This window comes from Mustela erminea, chromosome 3 (assembly GCF_009829155.1).
Source record: "Mustela erminea isolate mMusErm1 chromosome 3, mMusErm1.Pri, whole genome shotgun sequence".
Classification (NCBI taxonomy): domain Eukaryota; kingdom Metazoa; phylum Chordata; class Mammalia; order Carnivora; family Mustelidae; genus Mustela; species Mustela erminea.
The window spans coordinates 103114461-103132980 of NC_045616.1; the positions used below are offsets into that span (position 1 = coordinate 103114461).

At 49.0% G+C, this 18520-nt stretch overlaps 1 protein-coding gene and 1 long non-coding RNA gene across 2 annotated transcripts in view; both read left to right on the plus strand.

Moving 5' to 3' along the window:
• LOC116586703 overlaps positions 1 to 9349 on the plus strand; it is a 31889-nt gene extending 22540 nt beyond the window's left edge. The window contains exon 3 of the long non-coding RNA XR_004284114.1: positions 7917 to 9349. This is a non-coding gene — a long non-coding RNA (uncharacterized LOC116586703). The remainder of the gene's footprint in view (positions 1 to 7916) is intronic.
• Positions 9350 to 9990: 641 nt separating this feature from the next.
• Positions 9991 to 18520, plus strand: part of SH3PXD2B (SH3 and PX domains 2B) — a 98718-nt gene continuing 90188 nt past the window's right edge. The window contains exon 1 of the mRNA XM_032337003.1: positions 9991 to 10210. Coding sequence (XP_032192894.1) covers positions 10136 to 10210 — 75 coding nt within the window. The 5' untranslated portion in view covers positions 9991 to 10135. The remainder of the gene's footprint in view (positions 10211 to 18520) is intronic.

Below are 18520 nucleotides of genomic sequence, written 5' to 3' on the forward strand. Positions count from 1 at the left end.
TCTCCATTTAAACATGACCTTCTCGGGGCAGCCAGCAGTCAGCTGGTCCCTTCATACACTAGTCACCTTGGTAGCCACAAAGTCACATCCAGCCATGGACATGATCACAGGAACTCTGCAGACAGACAGCTTCGGTTCAAATTCTGGGTCTGCCACTCATCAACTGTGAGACCTTAAGTCATCAAATCTTTCTGTACTTCAGTTTCTTTGTTTGTAAAATGGGAACAAAAACAGTGTCTACCCCACAGTCCTGCTGTGAGGATTGACTTGTATATAGATATTGCTTAGAGGTGCCCGGCCCACAGACACACAAAAAAGTGCTCCACATCACTCAGCATCAGGGAAATACAACTCAGAACCACAGTGAGATACCACTTCACACCAGTCAGAATGGCTAAAATTAACAAGTCAAGAAACGACAGATGTTGGCAAGGATGCAGAAAAAGGGGAACCCTCCTACACTGTTCCTGGGAATGCAAGCTGGTGCAGCCACTCTGGAAAACAGCATGGAGGTTCCTCAAAAACCTGAAAAAAAAAATGAAGATATGAGGAGACAAGTCAAAAATAAACTAGAAACAACAGAAACAACAAACCACAGAAATGGTCACATAGGATTCCACATGCTGGAATCCTCAGACACAGACGGTGAAATGTAATGTTTTATCAACTCCAAAATGCCTTTAATTACTACAGACTGCATCATTTGATGTCCTAACAAAAGAAGAAAGTTAGGCTGCCAATAGGTCATATGCACCTCTCATTGCTTTGAAATTGATTTCAACCATGTGAAGAGATCAGCCAATTTCTCCTGCCTTCTATAGCATTGTTTCATGAATGATGGGCAATCCTTTGCATGGTTTCAGTATCAAAATGCAATACAGGGCTTCCGGTCAAGATGAAGGAACAGAGACCAGATTTAGCCTCCCATCTGGAATAACTCAAAAGTGGGATAAGATGTATGAAACAATGGCAGTCAAGATATTGGTCATCAGCAACAAAGGACAGTGACTCTGGGGAGGCAAGGAACAATTGAGGGAAGCCCCATGATGCCCCAACCACAGCTCAAGGAGGAGAAACCTTGACAGCCTCCATGAGTTGCAGAGAAGTTGGGATGATAGGGAAGCCAAGGCAGCTAGAGTTTTTAGGGCAAAGTATTGGAGAGAAGGAAGATTCTCAAAGAGAATTCTCCAGAGATCCAGACGGTCCACTTTGAGTCTTCAGTTGATAGTTTATCAGCACATGCCTGTGAGGAAACTGCCGGAGGCCGGGCGAAGCACTATCTTCAAAGGTTAGAGGGAAAGGTACCCAGAGCTCACGCAGGTAGGAGTAGGGCCTTCTTCTAACAGCAAGAGCAGAAAACCTCACAGTGAGTTTCCCACCCATTTCTTTATTTTTTTTTTAAACATATAATGTATTATTTGCTTCAGGGGTACAGATCTGTGATTCATCAGCCCTACACAATTCACAGCACTCACCATAGCACATACCTTCCCCAATGTCCATCATCCAGCTACCGTGTCGCTCCAACCCTCTTCTCCTCCAGCAACCCTCAGTTTGTTTCCAGAGTTTAAAAGTCTTTTATGGTTTATCTCCTTCTCTGGTTTCATCTTTTTTCATTTTTCCTTCCTTTTCCCTATGATCCTCTGTCTTGTTTCTCAAATTCCTCATATCAGAGAGATCATATGATAATTGTCTTTCTCTGATTGACTTATTTCACTTAGCATAGTACCCTCTAGTTCCATCCACTCCATAGCAAATGGCAAGATTTCAGGGTTTTTTGATGGCTGCATAGTATTCCATTGTATATAAATACTACATCTTCTTTATCCATTCACGTGTTGATGGACGTCTAGGTTCTTTCCATAGTTTGGTTTTAGTGGGCATTGCTGCTATAAACATTCGGGTGCACATGCCCCTTCGGATCACTACTTTTGTATCTTTAGGGTAAATACCCAGTAGTGCAATTGCTGGGTTGTAGGGTAGCTCTATTTTCAGCTTTTTGAGGAAACTCCATGCTGTTTTCCAGAGTGGCTGCACCAGCTTGCATTCCCAACAATAGTGTAGGAGGGTTCCCCTTTCTCCACATCCTCACCAACATCTGTCGTTTCCTGACTTGTTGATTTTAGTCATTCTGACTGGTGTGAAGTAGTATCTTGTTGTGGTTTTGAGTTGTATTTCCCTGATGCTGAATGATGTTGAGCACTTTCTCATGTGTCTGTTGACCATTTATATGTCTTCTTTCGAGAAATGTTCATGTCTTCTGCCCATTTCTTGATTGGATTATTTTTGGGGTTTTGAGTTTGGTAAGTTCTTTATAGATTTTGGATACTAGCCCTTTATCGGATATGCTATTTGCAATATCTTCTCCCATTCAGTCAGTTGTCTTTTGATTTTATTGACTGTTTCCAAATGACCTCTGGGCATCATTTAGGTATCTGAGAAGGATCTTGCCAGTAGTGGGGGAAAATTAACCCTAGGTTAAGTGCAGCTCTGCTATTTCCTTATAAAGCTCTGAAAGGATCAGACTATTTCCATATAAATTTACTGCATCCCAGAACAAAGTTCAACAATATTTATAGGAACATAAAAATATCCAGCACCCAACAGGATAATATTCAACATATTCAGAATCCACCATCCTCAACATCTCCACTGCCAGTGCTCCAGACTGGGCCACCATCATCTCTAACCTGGATAATTACAGTGACCTCCTAGCAAGTCTTTCCCATCACCCCTGGCTCCTAGCAGCAGTCAGGATAGACCAGGTTATGCTGCAGTAACAAAGAACACCAAACAGCCCAGCCACTTAGCCAACAATGGTTTTGCTCCACACTCACATTCAGCACAGATCTGGAGAAGGGCTCTGCTCATCTGTGTTGGCCCAGTTGGGCTACTGTAACAAAATACAATTGATAGGGAGGCTTATAAACAACAAATTGATTTCTCACAGTTCTGGAGGCTGAGATGTTGGAGATCAGGGTGCCAGCACAGTTGGAGGCTTCCGTTGTGACTTCACATGGTGGAAGGGACAAGGGAGCTCTCTTGGGTCTCTTTTACAAGGGCACTAATCCCATTCATGAAAGTTCTGCCTCCCAAAGGCCCCCCTTCCTAATATCCTCACCTTGGGGGCTAGTTTTTCACCTGTGAATGTGGGGGGCGGGGGTCACATTCAGACCATAGCATCATCATGGTCTCTCCAGGATCCAAGCTGACAGAGCACCCACCCTCTGGAGTATTTCCAGGCACAGAGTAAGGGTGAACTTGCCTATTGGCCCTTCTGCCTGGGAGCGATAACACTTTGCTTCTGTTCACATGTCAGTGGCCAAGCAAGACACATAACCCACCCTGAATAGTGGGTGGAAGACCGCAATCCAAGCACGTGTCCAGGAGAGCTAGAATCTATTCTCGTGCTAGCAACAGAGCGATCTCTGTAAGACATACATCAGATCATGCTGCCCCTCAGGGTCAAAGCCAGCATTCCACGGTCCCTATAAGGTCCTCTGGAAGTCAGTACCCCATTACCTCTGTGACCCCATGTGTCCTGTTTCTCTTCCCTTTCCCTGCTCCCCTCCAACCACACTGACTTCCATTCTGTTCTTAGACATGCCAGCCATGCTCCCGCCTTAGCACTGGCTGTTTCCTCCTTCTGGAAAGTTCTTCCCCCAGGCACAGGCATGGCTCACTGCCTCACCTTCAAGTTTGTACACAAAGTCACCCCCTCAATAAAGTCTACAGGTTGCACCCTATTGAAAATTGTTTCCTGCTCTCCTGACCCCCAGTCACCGAATCCCCATTAGCCTGCACTACTTTTATTTTGCTCCTAACACTTTATGCCTTCTAACATGCAATACAATTATCCTATTTCTTAATGTTTACTGCTAGAACATGAGTGTCACAAGAAAAATGATCTTTACGGGTATAGTCCCAAGCAGCTCAGGCAATACCTGGCACATATTAGGAACCCATTAAGTACTATGTATGCAAGTGATAAATACTTGTATACAAGCAATAAATAAATACAAGTGAATACATAACTAGGCTCCCCAGGCTACCTGTACTTTGGGATCATGCTCCCACACACTTTAAAAGACTGAACCGCAACCTTCATATTCAGCGAAACAAACTTATAGGGTAACCAAGCAGTTAGACTCAGATGGCGATGTGGTGTGAGAAGCATTGAGGATGATCAAAGGTAATTTTTGCTCCTGGGGCCAGAGTGTAGGGGCGCCCTGGCTGCAGTGACAAGCTTGTTGCCACCCAGTGGCTGAATGAGGAAATGCACCCAGTCTGATCTGGGGAAGCTCTTAGAGGACAGGTGACCTCTACGTTTTAATTCCTTTCTGCGAGTTTCTCTAGGCTCTGTGAACAAGATGAGAGTCACCGGACTTGGTTCCCTCTGAGTTCTCTGGCGTCAGTGCCTATTAACCTAAAATGTGGCCCAAACCCTTTTTCCAATCAACGTGATCTTTCACACACGTCCGTTTGTTCATCCATTCATGCCTTCAACAAACATTTGCTGAGTCGTGCCAGGGGTCCAGACACAGTGGGGAAGAAGAGGCCCTGCCTTTCTCGTGGAGAGGAAAGCCATCCATTTATTCAACAGGTATTTGCTTACTACAAGCCCACGAGCGCTGTGCTGCGTTGCAGAGGAGAGCTAAGGAGACAGACTGAACGGACTTCAGGACGCCCGTGTTCTATTGACAGATCAATATAAGCATGCAACAGTTATAAGTGCTATGAAGGAAATGCACATGGGAGACAGATAAGGGGGGCTGCTTTAGGGAAGGTCTCAGAAGAGAGGATATTTAAACTAAAGCCTAAAGGACAGGAATGGACCAGTTGAGGGGAAAGCCTTCCAAGAAGAGGGAACAGCATGTGCAAAATGGTGGACATTCTAGAAATGGAGAGAAGGCCAGAGTGACTGGAGAGGAGTGGATAGAGGCCTACTGGGCCTCATGAGCCCCAGAGGGCAGCAGAAGTCAGACCCTGCTGGGGCTTGGCTATTGCATGGCCTTGGCCTTTATAGATATTATCGAACTTGTCATATCTTTTTTTTTTTTTTAAGATTTTATTTATTTATTTGATGGAGAGAGACAGAGAAATCACAAGTAGGCAGAGAGGCAGGCAGAGAGAGAGGAGAAAGCAGGCTCCCAACTGAGCAGAGAGCCCAATGCAGGGCTCGATCCCAAGACCCTGAGACCATGATCAGAGCCAAAGGCAGGGACCCAACCCACTGAGCCACCCACGTGCCCCTAACTTGCCATTTCTAAAGACCCATCTAGCTGGAGACAGAGAATGGAAAGTGTCAGTCCGTTTGGGCTACAATAACAATATTACAGACTGGCTGGCTTATAAAAACAGGAAGTTATTTCTCACAGTTCTGGGAGCTAGGAATTCCAAGCCCAAGGTGCTGATTTGGAGTCTGGTGAGAGCCCACTTCCTGGTTCACAAATAGCTGCCTTCTCACTGTGTCCCCACATGGCAGAGGTGAGGGAGGTCTCTGGAACCTCTTTCATAAGGGCTCATTCATGAACCCTCACCCTTATGACCTAATCAATCCTAGAGACTCCCTCCTCCAAACAACCTCAAATTGGGAATTAGAGTTCAACACGGATTTGGGGACACAAACATTCCATCTTTAGCAGAAAAGCATCTGCTTAATGATGAAGAGTGGATACAAACATTAAGAAAACATCAGTCCTGTCCTCAAGTGGCATCCTGCTTCTGGAAGGAACATGGGTCAGGCACCCAACAGGTCTGAGTTCAGATCCAAGCTTCCTCACTTTTCTGTGCTATGCTACTAGGCAACTTCTCTGAACTTTGCTTTTCTCACTTGAAAATGGGAAAAATAACACACACTGTGGGTTTCTTGGATAAATTAGATAGAGAAATGGGTGTGGAATGTCTTGTGCTGTACGTAGCTCCTGGTAGTTGATCAGACACACATCCGTCCCTTTACACACATCCCTTTACAAAGTGAGGGAAGGACAAGTATAGGCACAATTTAGAAGCACAGAGTATGTAGGGCAGAAAGCAGCGCTAAAGGACCCAGGTCGTTGAGGACTTGAATGCCCATCTCTAGCACATGAATATCAATGAGCAGTGGGAGCCAGTGAGGGTTTCTGAGCAGGGGAGGATTGTGGACAGAGCCTCCTTTTAGGAGGAAGATAATTATGGCAGCCAGGAAAAGGGAGAAGATGCAAAGAAGCTGTGCTTTCCTTCTTCCAGCTCCTAAAATGTAACTTTACTCAAGCTCCTCCCGACCCCCAAAGCTCTGCCCTGCAGCCTGGGCCCCTGGAACTTTCCTCTAAGGCCCACTTCCTTGTAACCTATGATCTATTTCACGGGACCACAAGTGCCTTGCTGCTGAGCATTTGTAGGTTCGGCTGTGTTCATTGTGAACATCTTGCTGTGTCAGTCAGGCAGGCAACAGCCTTGGAGGGAAGAATCTCTTTCAAAGTCCCCTCCCTGCCTTTGTTCTGGAAGAGGCCTGATTCCATTTCAGACAGCTGATGAAGAGAAGAAGAAAAAGATCAGGGCCTCAGCTCTCTGGGCCTGGCTGTCCATCCTGCGGACATGGGATTTGGGAGAAGTACAGCCTGATAGTCAGGCAGACATCAAAAATCACAAAAAGACCAGAACCTGAATCAGGATGATGGACTCAGTGCCCCTTGGATGGGTAGCCCTCCTCCCATATAAACCAGCCATATGGAATTCTGCGGTCCATCAGCTTTGGCATTGATTTTCTATGGTCTGCAGCTCTCAAGCTTGCAGAATGCACGTCTAGGACAGAAATTTAGAAGAATAAAATCAGCTAAGGCAGCAAATTTACCTTTTCCTCTGCCCTGTTCTCTTCACAGCCCAATCAGGGGACATGCCAGTGCTCCCAGGAGTGTGAACACAGTGAAGCTTGGTGTGAAGAGGTCTCTAGGGAGTGGGTAGGGACAAAAGCAAGCCCAGCCCTGGAGAGAACTTAGGTTCAAGTTAAGGAGATGGAGATGGATTCATTCATTCCCATAGGCATTTCCTCGCGGCCTCTCAATGATAGTCTGTGCCAGATGCTGGGGGACTTGAGACAAATAAGACCCATTCCAACTCCTTGGAGGCTCAGAGTCTGGCAAAGGAATCAGCTCTATATGAAGTCAATAATGGCTCTGACAAGATACAGTGATAGCAGGAGTGGGGATGGAGAAGCAATTATATACCTGGGATGCAGGGCTTCCTGGAGGAAGTGACATCCAAGCTGGGCTTTGAAGGTTGAATAAGAGGTCACTGGCAAGGTGGGGAAATGAATCACTTACACTAAGGTATACCCATAGGAAAAAAACAGAATATACATCCTTCTAGAGATCACAAGTCATATCTATTTTGGGGATGTGGGGAAAACAGAGGCAACTGGTGGGAGCTGTGACTGGACACAAAATCAGGGGCTAAAAGAGAGGATCAGGACTGGGAAGGAGTAGATATTTGATATTAAGTCATGGAGAATCAGTATTAAAATTAGGTTTGAGATTTGGATGCACTTAAAGGGAGATGTTTAGCTGTCTCAGATCAGCTAATAGGAAAATAACAAAAATACATGTACTTTATGTGTATTATCTCATTTAGACTCTAGAACAAGCTAATGAGGTCAGTGACTATTCCTTTCCCATCTTATACATCAGGAGATAGGGTACAGAGAAGTCACATAACTTGCCCAAGGTCACATACTTGGTAAATGGTGGTTGCCAGCCACGGGAAGGAGGTATGGGGAGTTATCGCTTAAAGGATACAGCGTTTCAATATGGAAGGATTAAAAGTCCTATAGATGGATGTTGGTGATGATTGCACAACAACACAAATGTACTTCATGCCCCAGAACTGTACGCTTACAAATGGTTAAAATGGTGAGTTTTATGTCATGTGTTTTATTACAGTAAAAAGGAAGACAGAGAAAGATAAAGGAAAAGCATGGAAAGATGCAAGCTTTGCATCTTCTGCTACAGGCAGATGAGAGGAAAGTCTGTCTCCCTGGGGCCAGACCTGCCACAGAAGAGGCGAGCCCAGGATGGCTGTAACCCCAACTTGGCCACTCCGTGTACAACTCGGCCAGGTTGCATAGCCTTTCTGGGAAAACCGAGGAAGCTGGCTGATTCACAGATTTCCTCTAGTGTCGGCCTTCTGTGGTTCTGCCTTATTAGGAAGGCTTGGCTCATTCAGAGGACGAGGTAAAGGAACAAAAAACCCAGGCCTTCCACATACTGGACATTACCAAGTAACTTGACTTACAGTGGTTCTTCAGAAGAACGTGCCTTACAGAAACGTTATCAGTGAATGTCCTGGTATAAAACAGATGGCTCTCTCAAACCAGGACACCAGGGAAGTTTACTAGAGTTCACTTACAAAGGTGTGAGCAGGGCTTAGGGAACCCCAGGGATGGGGGGGAATGATGCAGTACCCAGGCTTTGCAACTGCATGACTGTTAACACCCTTAGTGGAAAAAAGGTGGTTCCAGGAACCCTGAGGGAGAAGATATGTGGAAGGCCACCTTTGGTAAGCACAACCCTGCAGGAAGAGAACGCAGGAAATTAGACTGAGACCTCTCTCTTCTTCTGCCCTCAGTCTCCTGCTGGGGCCTCCCATGGGCCAAGTCCAACAGGAAGCTGAGTACAGGGAGCCCATCAGTGAAATCCACACAGGCTGTCCTCTGGAGCCAGAGCAGGGCGGTAAAACCTGGCAACGAAGTTGGAGGGGCAAATGGATGGGTGGCTCCAAAGTGGTCGGCACCCTGCTATCCAGGAACCTGGCCAGGGCTGCAGGGAAGCACCCTCCCTTGGAGGACCCTTATGGTCTTTCAAAGGATGACCTGGGATCCAGGGTGGGAAGGAGCCTTGGCTCTTTCCGGCCTGGAGGGGAGTGATGCAGTTTGTTGGACAAATGACTAGTGTTCTTCCTAGTGTGACAGCATTGGCCAGGCTCCTATCCATGCACTGATGTGTACATTTGTTCAGACATTTGTTCAGCGGCCACCTGAAAATGACTCTGAGCCAAGCCAGGGCTAAGCCAGGGCTAGGAGGCACTAAATCAAGAAATGTGAAACAGCCCCAGCCACCTTAGCTGGTGAAATATGCCCAGAGCCACACAGGGATGGGTTCTTTCTACCAGTTCTGTGAGTCTGGAGGCTGTTCTCAGGTACCCCATCTGTAGTATGGGCCAACCACCTTTTCGTCCCAGAGTTGTCTTGACCGTTCAAAAGGAACATTTCAGAAAAGCAGAAGGCGTGGAGGAAGAGCTCCACGTTTGGGAATCAGTGGCCTCTGTTCCAAGCACACCTCTGCCCCATGTTCCCATCCACCGCCCTATTATGGTGCCCTGCTACTGTCATTGCAATTATATTGTACTTGCATTTGTTGCGATTTTTATCTTCCTCTCTCCCCATCTCTAAGTGTACACCTAGCAAAGGAAGCTCCTGGCCTCTGGCTACTCCCTGAATCCCCAAGGCTTGGAACTGAGTTTAAAACTGCCAACATTTTATATAGTGGGCAGACATTGCCAATGGCTTCACATGCATCTTCACAAGGGGAGGACAGTCCTGGTTGGCAGGTGGTCCTACAAGACCTGTTGTACTGATGAAGGAACTGAGCCCGGAGAAGGTAAGCAACTTGCCCAAAGCTGCGGAATAGATAGAGGCAGAGTCGGAATTTGAACCCGGGAGCCCGGCCCTGAGATCCGGCGCTGGACAGCGGCTCCTGAGCTGAACGAGTGCGGGAATGAATCCACCGATCAGTCAGTGACTGGCCGGCGGATGCGCGCCCGTCCCCTCCCCCGGACGCCGGGGCGGCGCGGGGACAAAGGCGCGGCGGAGGCCGGACGTGGGCCAGCCGGGTCCGCGCGCCGGAGGCGGGAACGGGGCCGGGCCCTTTAAGGGGGCGGTGCGGCGGCGCGGGGGGCGGGCCCGGGGGCGGGCCGGGGGCGGGCGACGGCAGCGGGCCCGGCCCGAGGGCGCGCGGAGCGAAGGGCGGCGGCGGCGGCGGCGGCGGCAGCGGCTCGTGCTCGGCCCGTGATCTGCCGGGGCTCCCGAGAGCGTTCGGCCCCCCCGCTTTCCGCCCGTCGCAGCGCGCCCCCGTACCCGCGCTCGGCTCCGCGGAGGACGGCCATGCCGCCGCGGCGCAGCATCGTGGAGGTGAAGGTGCTGGACGTGCAGAAGCGGCGGGTGCCCAACAAGCATTATGTGAGTGCCGCGCGGCCCCCACGCCCCCTCGAGTCCGTGCCTCGCCGGGGGCGACCGAGAGCCCCTGGGTTCTGAAAACTTCCGAACCGTCTGCTCTTCCCCCACCCTCCCCTTCTCTCCCCGCTTGGCCCTACTGCTGCGTGCCCGGGTCTCTCCCAGCTCCTCCCCCTCCCCCTCCTCTCTTTTGCCCGGTTCTCCTCCCCTCCTTCCCGTCCTCCCGCCTCGCGCCCCCGCTCGCCCCTCTGCAGCTCCTCTCCTCCTTTCCGTCTCCCCCTTATCCTCCCCCCAACTCCTCCTGCCCGTCTGTGGAAAAGTCTCGCCCCAGCCAATGTAGGGGACAGAGACAGAAAGAGGGGGGAGGGGGGAGGAGAGACACAGAGAGAAGCTCCTGTTCTCAGGGTGCCCGCCGGGTTCCTCCTTGTCCAGAGGCACTCAGACCCGCAGTGCCTAGCCACAGGTAGCCCCTCTGGGGATCGCCAAGTTTGGCTCTGTTCTTTCGGAGGATCCAGCCGGAGCCATCTCCGAGAATGGCTCCTTTGAGCGCCTGCACCGTGAAAAGGTTAAAAAAAAAGTCCCTGCCCTCTTTCTCCAATAACTACTGTTTAAAAATGTAGAAAAGTTTTCTCCTGGTACCTCCCAGTGTAAAATGAGAATCTTGTTTAGAGCTGGTGAAAAATGGGCCAGCAGCCTCATTTTGCAGATGGGAAGCCTGAGGCTCAAGGAAGCTGCAGGTTCTAGAACGTGGAGCTGCATTCAGGTCTTCCCTGCCTCTGGAAGGTGTGCCAGGGCAGGCGGTGACCCCCAGATAGGAAATGGACTCTGCAGCAGTCTAGGTACCTGAATCTGGGCTCAAGGGGCCATGGGATCACCTTAGAGGTTTTGGGTGGAGGGTTTCTGCGTCTGTGAGATATTGGGCCCGAGTGAGGCCTTGGGGAGGCCTTCTTCCTGAAGGGAAGGGGGGAGCTGTGGTGTCTGTGGTGGTGAGAGGGGGGCAGTGGCAGCGCCTAGCTGCAGAGAAGTTAACCAGGAAGGAAAAAAGAGCAAGAGGGAGGGAAAAAATCCTAACAAAGAAGTGTAGAACAATGACTAGCAAAGGGCGTTGGCTGGCTAAATTCAGCTCCTTGGCCTCCCTTGCAAGTCTTCTCTGGATCTATTTTCTTAAGAGGCTCGTTCTTATAAAGCAGATCTACATGCCCTCCGTGAATAGCCTATAAAATCCTGAAAGGAGATAGCCGGAATCCACTCTGCACTCTCCACGAGAAAGGGTGTGCTGTGTGAGTCGGTATTGTTATTGGCTGAGGCAGCCAGTTACTCAGCCCTCAGCCAGGCGGTGGGAAGCTATTTCCTGGACCTGTGGCATCTTTAAATAGAGTGAAGTTTCCCTTGATTCCAGAGTGGAGCTGAATTGTCTTTTTTTTTTTTTTTTTTTTTTTTGGTTAACTGCTTCAATTGCTGCCAAATCTTGGTTTCTTGTTTGAGCTTGTTGAGTGTGTAACTGAGTTGCCTTTTGGGTATGAAGACAGTTTTCACCAACATGGCAACAAGAGAAAGTCTAAAATTCTCCATGCTGCCTCCCACCCAATCTGTGAGCTGGCAGAACCAGAATAGACACAGCCACCACAAACCAGGCATCAGCATCCAGTCACTCTCTCCTCTCTGCTCCCAACACATGCATATGAGGTTCATATGCATGAAGTTCTTGAGCCCGTTTGACAGATGAGGAGACTGAGGCTCAAAAGGGTGAGGTTCTATACCTGAGGTCACAGTCACGGGCAGAGCAAGGGACATCAATCCAAGTCTGTTGGATCCCCAAAAATGGTGTTCCACTGGAGCACACCCCTTCCTAGACCCATACCTTCCTAATTTCCTAATTTCCTTAAGTAGAGTCCCCTTAAGAACCAGCCATCATTGGTGATACCCTTGACTAAGCTTTTCATCCTCTGCTCAGTAGATCCATCCCCGCCAGCTTTTTGAAGGTTCTGCGGCTTTAAGGGACATCTTGCTTAGCTTTCCATCACTTTTTAAGGGCTCCTTGAGACAAGTTAAAAATACGGATTTGGGTTCAAATCTTGGTCTCTACATGGTGGCCATGTAGCTTCTCTGAGACTCAGTTTTCTCATCTATACCCGGGGGGTGATGGTGCCCATTTCCTAAGGGGAGGAACCATGTGACATCTGGGCTGGTGTGCCATAGCTTTGTGAGCCTGCCTCCCTGCTCTATGGTGTCCATGTCACTCTGATTGGGAATGTGCCAAAGTCATGTGTGGAGGGATTTCACCAAAAACTTGTTTTTCTGCATGTGGGTTTAGTCACTCTTGTGACTCAAGGTGGCTCCCTCCCTGGTAACCAAGCTTTTGGCTCACCAGATGAAGAGGGACAATGAGCTAAAGTGAAGCCTGAGTTGTCCACAGAAACAGGGCAGATGTAGTGCCGTGATGGCAGGAGACGCGAACCCAGCGGAAAGTACCAGCGTCTCCCTCTCCTGTTCTCAAGACATGGCCACCCCACCACTCTGGAATAAATGGGCACAGAGGCTGCTGTTGGTGTGGGCCTAGGCTTTCATCCCATTTGGTGTCCTCCTCTCTGAACCTGACCCAGCCACCCTGGAGAGAAAGCATGGCAAGGGGAGTTGGACAGTCCTGAGCTTTGCTGTGTGTGTGACCTTAGGCTGGTCGATCCAGCTCTCCGAACTCCATCTTCAACCATCTGCAAGTTGTAAATACTGTTCCTTCTCTCTGGGACAGAATTTCTCAACCTCAACACTGTTGACAGTTTGAGCCAGAACCTTCTTTGTTGTGGGGGGCCTGTCCTGAGCATTGTTGGAGATTTAGCAACATCTCTTTGTCTTCTACCCACTAGGTGCCAGTAGTGTCCCCCTCCCTCAGGGAGGGAGCCACCTGACATGTCTCATAGGAGTTTAAAATCACACCCCCCACCCCCACCACCCCTTGCCTCAACCTAACTCTGTGTTAGAATATATAAATCAGTTACAGAGAATTCTGTTAGCCACACCCCCTAATTTTCCACCACCTCCTCCCCCATTTGCAGCTACCTTAGCCACCTGTTTGCCACCCAGTTGCCTTGGAAGGAACTGGTCACAGGTACTGTTGATGTCGTGGAGAACTGCCCCTGAGCCCAGTTCTGGGTCACCAGTTCCACCTGAAATGACACGAAGTGCTCCATGATCAGCCGTGCCCCACCCTACCCTCCTTTACCTGTGAGCACAGATGTCATCAGTGGGCCCAGGGGCAGAGCCACAGGCCTGGTCTGGAGAATGTAGGGACAGAAACCCCCAGGACCTCTGAGATCCCAACCGTTAGGTAGGGGTTGTTGTGGATGATAATATCAGTGATACTGTGATTCAGAGAGGCTCCCCTGGAGCCACCTCCCTCTGTCAGAGGCTGGGAGAGCGAAGTCTTAGGGAGCTGCTCCCCTTCTGTGCTAGGAAATCTCCTTGCCTGGAGCCCAGGGCTTTCGGAATGAATGGAAAGGGGGCTTTCTAGGGTGATGCCCTGGGGAGACCCTCCCTGGCTGGGTTATCTTCTGACTCCTCCTGAGAGGAGGAGGAAGTGTTCCCTGGAGGTTTTGCAGGATCACGCCATTTCTTGCACTGGAGTGGGATATACAGAAGCCTTGGATTCAGAAGAGAGTCCTTGTCTGCAAGAGCCAGGAGGTGCTGGCTTGCTCTGCCTGGAGATCTTTAGATGTTAAGAGGAGTAAGATGGTGGTAGTAGTAGTTAAAGCAGCAGTCATAATAGCTGAAATCTGATCACCTCTTGTGGGCCAGGCACTGGATGAAACTCTGTATAGTGAGTCCTCACAACAGTCCTTTAAAAATAGGTACTTTTTGGGGCACCTGGGTGGCTCAGTGGGTTAAACCCTCTGCCTTTGGCTCAGGTTCATGATCCCAGGGTCCTGGGATCAAGCCCCACATCAGCCTTTCTGCTGAGCAGGGAGCCTGCTTCTCCGTCTCTCTGCCTACTTGTGATCTCTGTCAACTAAATAAATGAAATCTGGGCGCCTGGGTGGCTCAGTGGGTTAAGCCGCTGCCTTCGGCTCAGGTCATGATCTCAGGGTCCTGGGATCGAGTCCCGCATCGGGCTCTCTGCTCGGCAGGGAGCCTGCTTCCCTCCCTCTCTCTCTTTGCCTGCCTCTCCATCTACTTGTGATTTCTCTCTGTCAAATAAATAAATAAAATCTTAAAAAAAAATAAATAGATAAATAAATAAATGAAATCTTTAAAAAAAAAATAGGTACTTTTAAATACACTATTTCAAATATACAAATACATAAGATGAAATAACTCTCCACCGGGCAGCTCTGTCAGATCTTCATATTTGGATGTTTCAGATCGTTATTTTTGGTTTTTAAGAAATGTAGCAGAAACAAAACCCTTATGTACCCTCCCTAACTCTCCCTCTCCCCAAAATGAACTGGTGTCCTGTAGTTGGTATTTATCATTCCTGTGTCCGTTTAAAAAATAGACTATTAGTGGAGCGCCTGGGTGGCTTAGTCAGTGAAGCGTCTTGCCTTTGGCTCAGGTTCATGATCCAGGGTCATGGGATCGAATCCTTCATCAGTCAGGCTCCTTGCTCAGCAGGGAGTCTGCTTCTCCCTCTCCCTCTGCTCCTCCCCCTGCTTGTGCTCTCTCTCTCCAGCTCTCTCTCTCTCTTTCTCAAATCTTATTAAAACAATAGACTATTAGGTCTTTTAGATAGGATTTTTTTTTCCTCTCAGCCTTATTGAGGTATAATTTATAAGCCATAGAATTCACTCGTTTGAAGTGTATGGTTTGCTGATTGTTTTAGTGAATTTATAGAGCCATGAAGCCACTACTGTAATGTGGTTTTATAACGTTTGCATCACCCCCAAAAAGGTCCCCGGGATTTGTCTGCAATCATTCCCCTTCCTGCCCCCCAGCCCTGTGCACCTTTTAATGTTTTTCCCTTTTTAACACTGGCCTAAATCTTGCATGAATGTTTTAGAACTTCATAAAAACATTGCCCTTTTGAGATCGATGCTGATACATGTGGCCCCAGTTGATTTTATCTGCTGTTTAATATTCCACTTGACTAGCTCCTGGTGGGGACTCCTAGGGTGTCCCAGCAGTGCAGGTCCGCGCAGCTGCTTCCTGCTTGTGCACCCGAGGTGGGGGTCACTGGGACACTTACATCCCCCAGAGCAGTGTCTGTCTGTGCACCCCTTTGCTGTGTGTCCTTTCCAGCACGCCACATGGTCAGACTTTATAGCTTAAGCCAATCCGCTCGGCGCAGAATAGGATCGCATGGCGCTGTTCCCGTCTCCCTGCTCACCGGCAAGTCGAGCATCTCCTGCCTCCGTCGACCATTTACATTTCCTCTCCTGTGAATTGCCTGTTTGATCTTTTGCCCCTTTCTCAATATATTGAGTTATTTGTCTTTTAGTAAATGGGGTGATTTTATATGGGCAAGATCCTAATCCTTCAGGTAGTTAGCGCGGCGTTCCCATTCTCCCCTTGCGACTGGAGGCTCAGAGAGGGGAAGGCTTGTACCTGAGCTCACACAGCAAGGAGCGACCACATGGGGACTGATCCAGATGCATATGTGGTGTAGGACAGGTGGCAGCCCGGTAGCCCTATGATCCCACCCCTGTGCCAGGCAACCTCGGGCGTGTCACTTGCCTTCTAGACCCCAGTTCCCCCCTCTTGGCCCTGCCCTCATCTCACTGCTCCCTCAGCCAGGCAGCCATACCCCTCATCATTCTCACCCTAGGAAGCTCTTAAGTTGATTGCGCCCCTGGAGTGATGGGGTGGCAAATGCCATGCCACCAGCCTTGAAACCTTTCTCCATTCGCCAGGCGCTAGAAGCCCAGGGTCACCATTCTGAGCTGTTGGGTTTTGCCGGGTAGATCACCCCCTTATTAGGTGTGACCAGCATTCTCATCTCAATCTATAGGAGGCCTCTGGCGGGCAGGCTCAGTGGTCTGGCACAAAGCGTGCATCTGCTGCCCAAATTAGCTGCATTCTGTGTCTAGCCCCTGGTTACCTGGCCCCCCTTCTTTGGTAGGAACATACAGGGCAGGGCAGCAAACTTGGATGTTGGGGATACACATGGCCTTGGCCAATGCCACTGCTAGCCTTAGTTTCTGCATCTGTAGAATGAGTACAGCGTCTTCCATCTGAGAGGAAGTGTTGTTGTGTGGTTTACAGATAATGTAGACACTCAGTGCCTTCTGCTGGAGGGATAGACGCCAGTTACTAGCACACTTCTTTTGTGCTGAAAATTCCCGACTTTGAGGCCTGCTGAAGCACTTTTGAGCTGGGCGACCTTGTTGGCGAACTACCTGAAGTTCTATAAAATGAGGGCAGGAGTGTGTACTAGAACTTACAGACGAGTGTAGGGCGATTGTAAAGAACTCTTGTCGCACAATATTCAGCCTGATACATCGTGTATTTAAGGCACTTAATCAATGGTAGTAGTCATGAAAAATAACATGGTCAATAATAATAGCCATGATCCAAATCTGTGCCTCTTCCCTACCTGCTGCAGTGAGGCCATGCTATGTGTTCTCCAAATTGCTTTGTTCAAGTGACATGCTTGGGCTGCCAGCCCCAGGCTGGACACCCAGCAGCCTTGGGCATGGGCCCTCCAGCACGATGGAGACTTCCTGTCTCCCCTGCAGATGGGTTCTTGTCGCACACCCCATCTACGTCCCAGAAAAATAGTGCATTAGGTAGGCATTAAGGCCCCTTGGGTAGGTGGGTTTTTTTAAGGACTGTTGCTTTCTTCTGACTGAAAAGCAGTGGACCTTATCAGGTACCAGCCTTATGGCTCTGGCCTTTGGATGCAAAGAGCCAGATGGGTCATCCTCAGCAGTTGATCGCAGCCTGCTCCTTATGCTCTGGGCTCCCACACAAGCTCAGGATAAAGGCAAATGGAGCTATCATAGCTTCCAGTTACTTACGGGTCACTGTAGTTTCAACTTTGAATCTGTGTCATTCCATGCTTCTGGTGAGCAAAGAAAGCACACCAGACGGTGTGGGTTCAAATCCCCGCTCTGCCACCAACCAGCAGTGTGACTTCAGAGAAGTGGCTTATCTATCCTCTCTGCACCTCTATAAAACGGGAATAGTAACAGTTCCAATTTCATAGGACTATTGGGGGGATTAAATGGGCCCAGCATATAGACAGGGCTCCGTCATTATGAGCTATATTAGGAACATACAAACATAGTATCGTTTATGATAGTAAGAAGTCTGTAACCACTTAAACACCCTTCAGTGGAGAACAAGATAAATGAAATGTACTCTAACCACATAGGAGGGTACTATCAAGATGGTAAAAATGTCTTCTGTCTTCTGTCATGGGAATATTAAATAGTAAAAGCTGTTTGCAGAATAACATGCTCAGGCTGATTCCCACCTGATTACAAATGAAGGAGGAAAATATGTGTCTGTGTAAGCACAGAAATATAGCTGATAAAATATGGTCTTTTTTTTTTTTTTTTTTTTTTTTGCTCGTCTGTGCTTTTCTGTTTTCCAAATGTTCTGCAGTGAACACAGATTCCTGTTTTTAGTGAAAATTAAAAAAAAAAACAAAACAGCAAATGCTCATTTTCAAAAAGAAGCCGTGCCAAGCTGTGGGTGGCTCCAGCCAGGTTCCCACATCCTGCTGCCCTGTCCCGTCCCAAAGCAGTGGGATTCTCCAGCTCCTCAGAGAGCCTGTCCTCGCGAGGTAGGCGTTGGCCTCCAAGCCTCTTCTCCCACTCCCGCTGCAGAGGGAGGTCTCTGGATGTGGGCTTTCCAGCATAAGCGCCCAAGAAGTGGAAAGAAATGAGTTTAAAATACCTCGAGGGAAGGCCGGAGCAGATGCTTTCCGAGTTAAAATGCTGCTTGCTCAGCGGGTCCAGGTCCCCCTCCCCTAACGCCTGCCTGCTGCAGAAGAGGGTTGGAAGAAATTGTGGGCCGGAGTTCTGCGGTGGGCTCCGAGGTCACAGGGCACAAGAAAGGCCATCCAGATGAGAGGTTCGCCCCGCGCCCTGCTCCCTGGGTGTTCAGGCAGTCACTGTTAACCTACCCTGAGGTACACGGGGGCCAGCTGAAGGCCAGTTGGCTATCACACTGCTGGAAAAGTACTAGGGGACCGACGGCACTATTCATGGTACTTCTGAACATCTAGGACACTCATATCCTGACCGCAAATGGCGCATGCTCTCTCCCTGGAAGAAAGGGCTGTGGAAGGGGGAGCAGTCTTGCTTGGTGTGACTCGGTTTTTTCCCTCCTTTTGGAGATGAAGGCCAGCTGTGTGGGTCACTGCAGCTGCAGGAAGGAGAG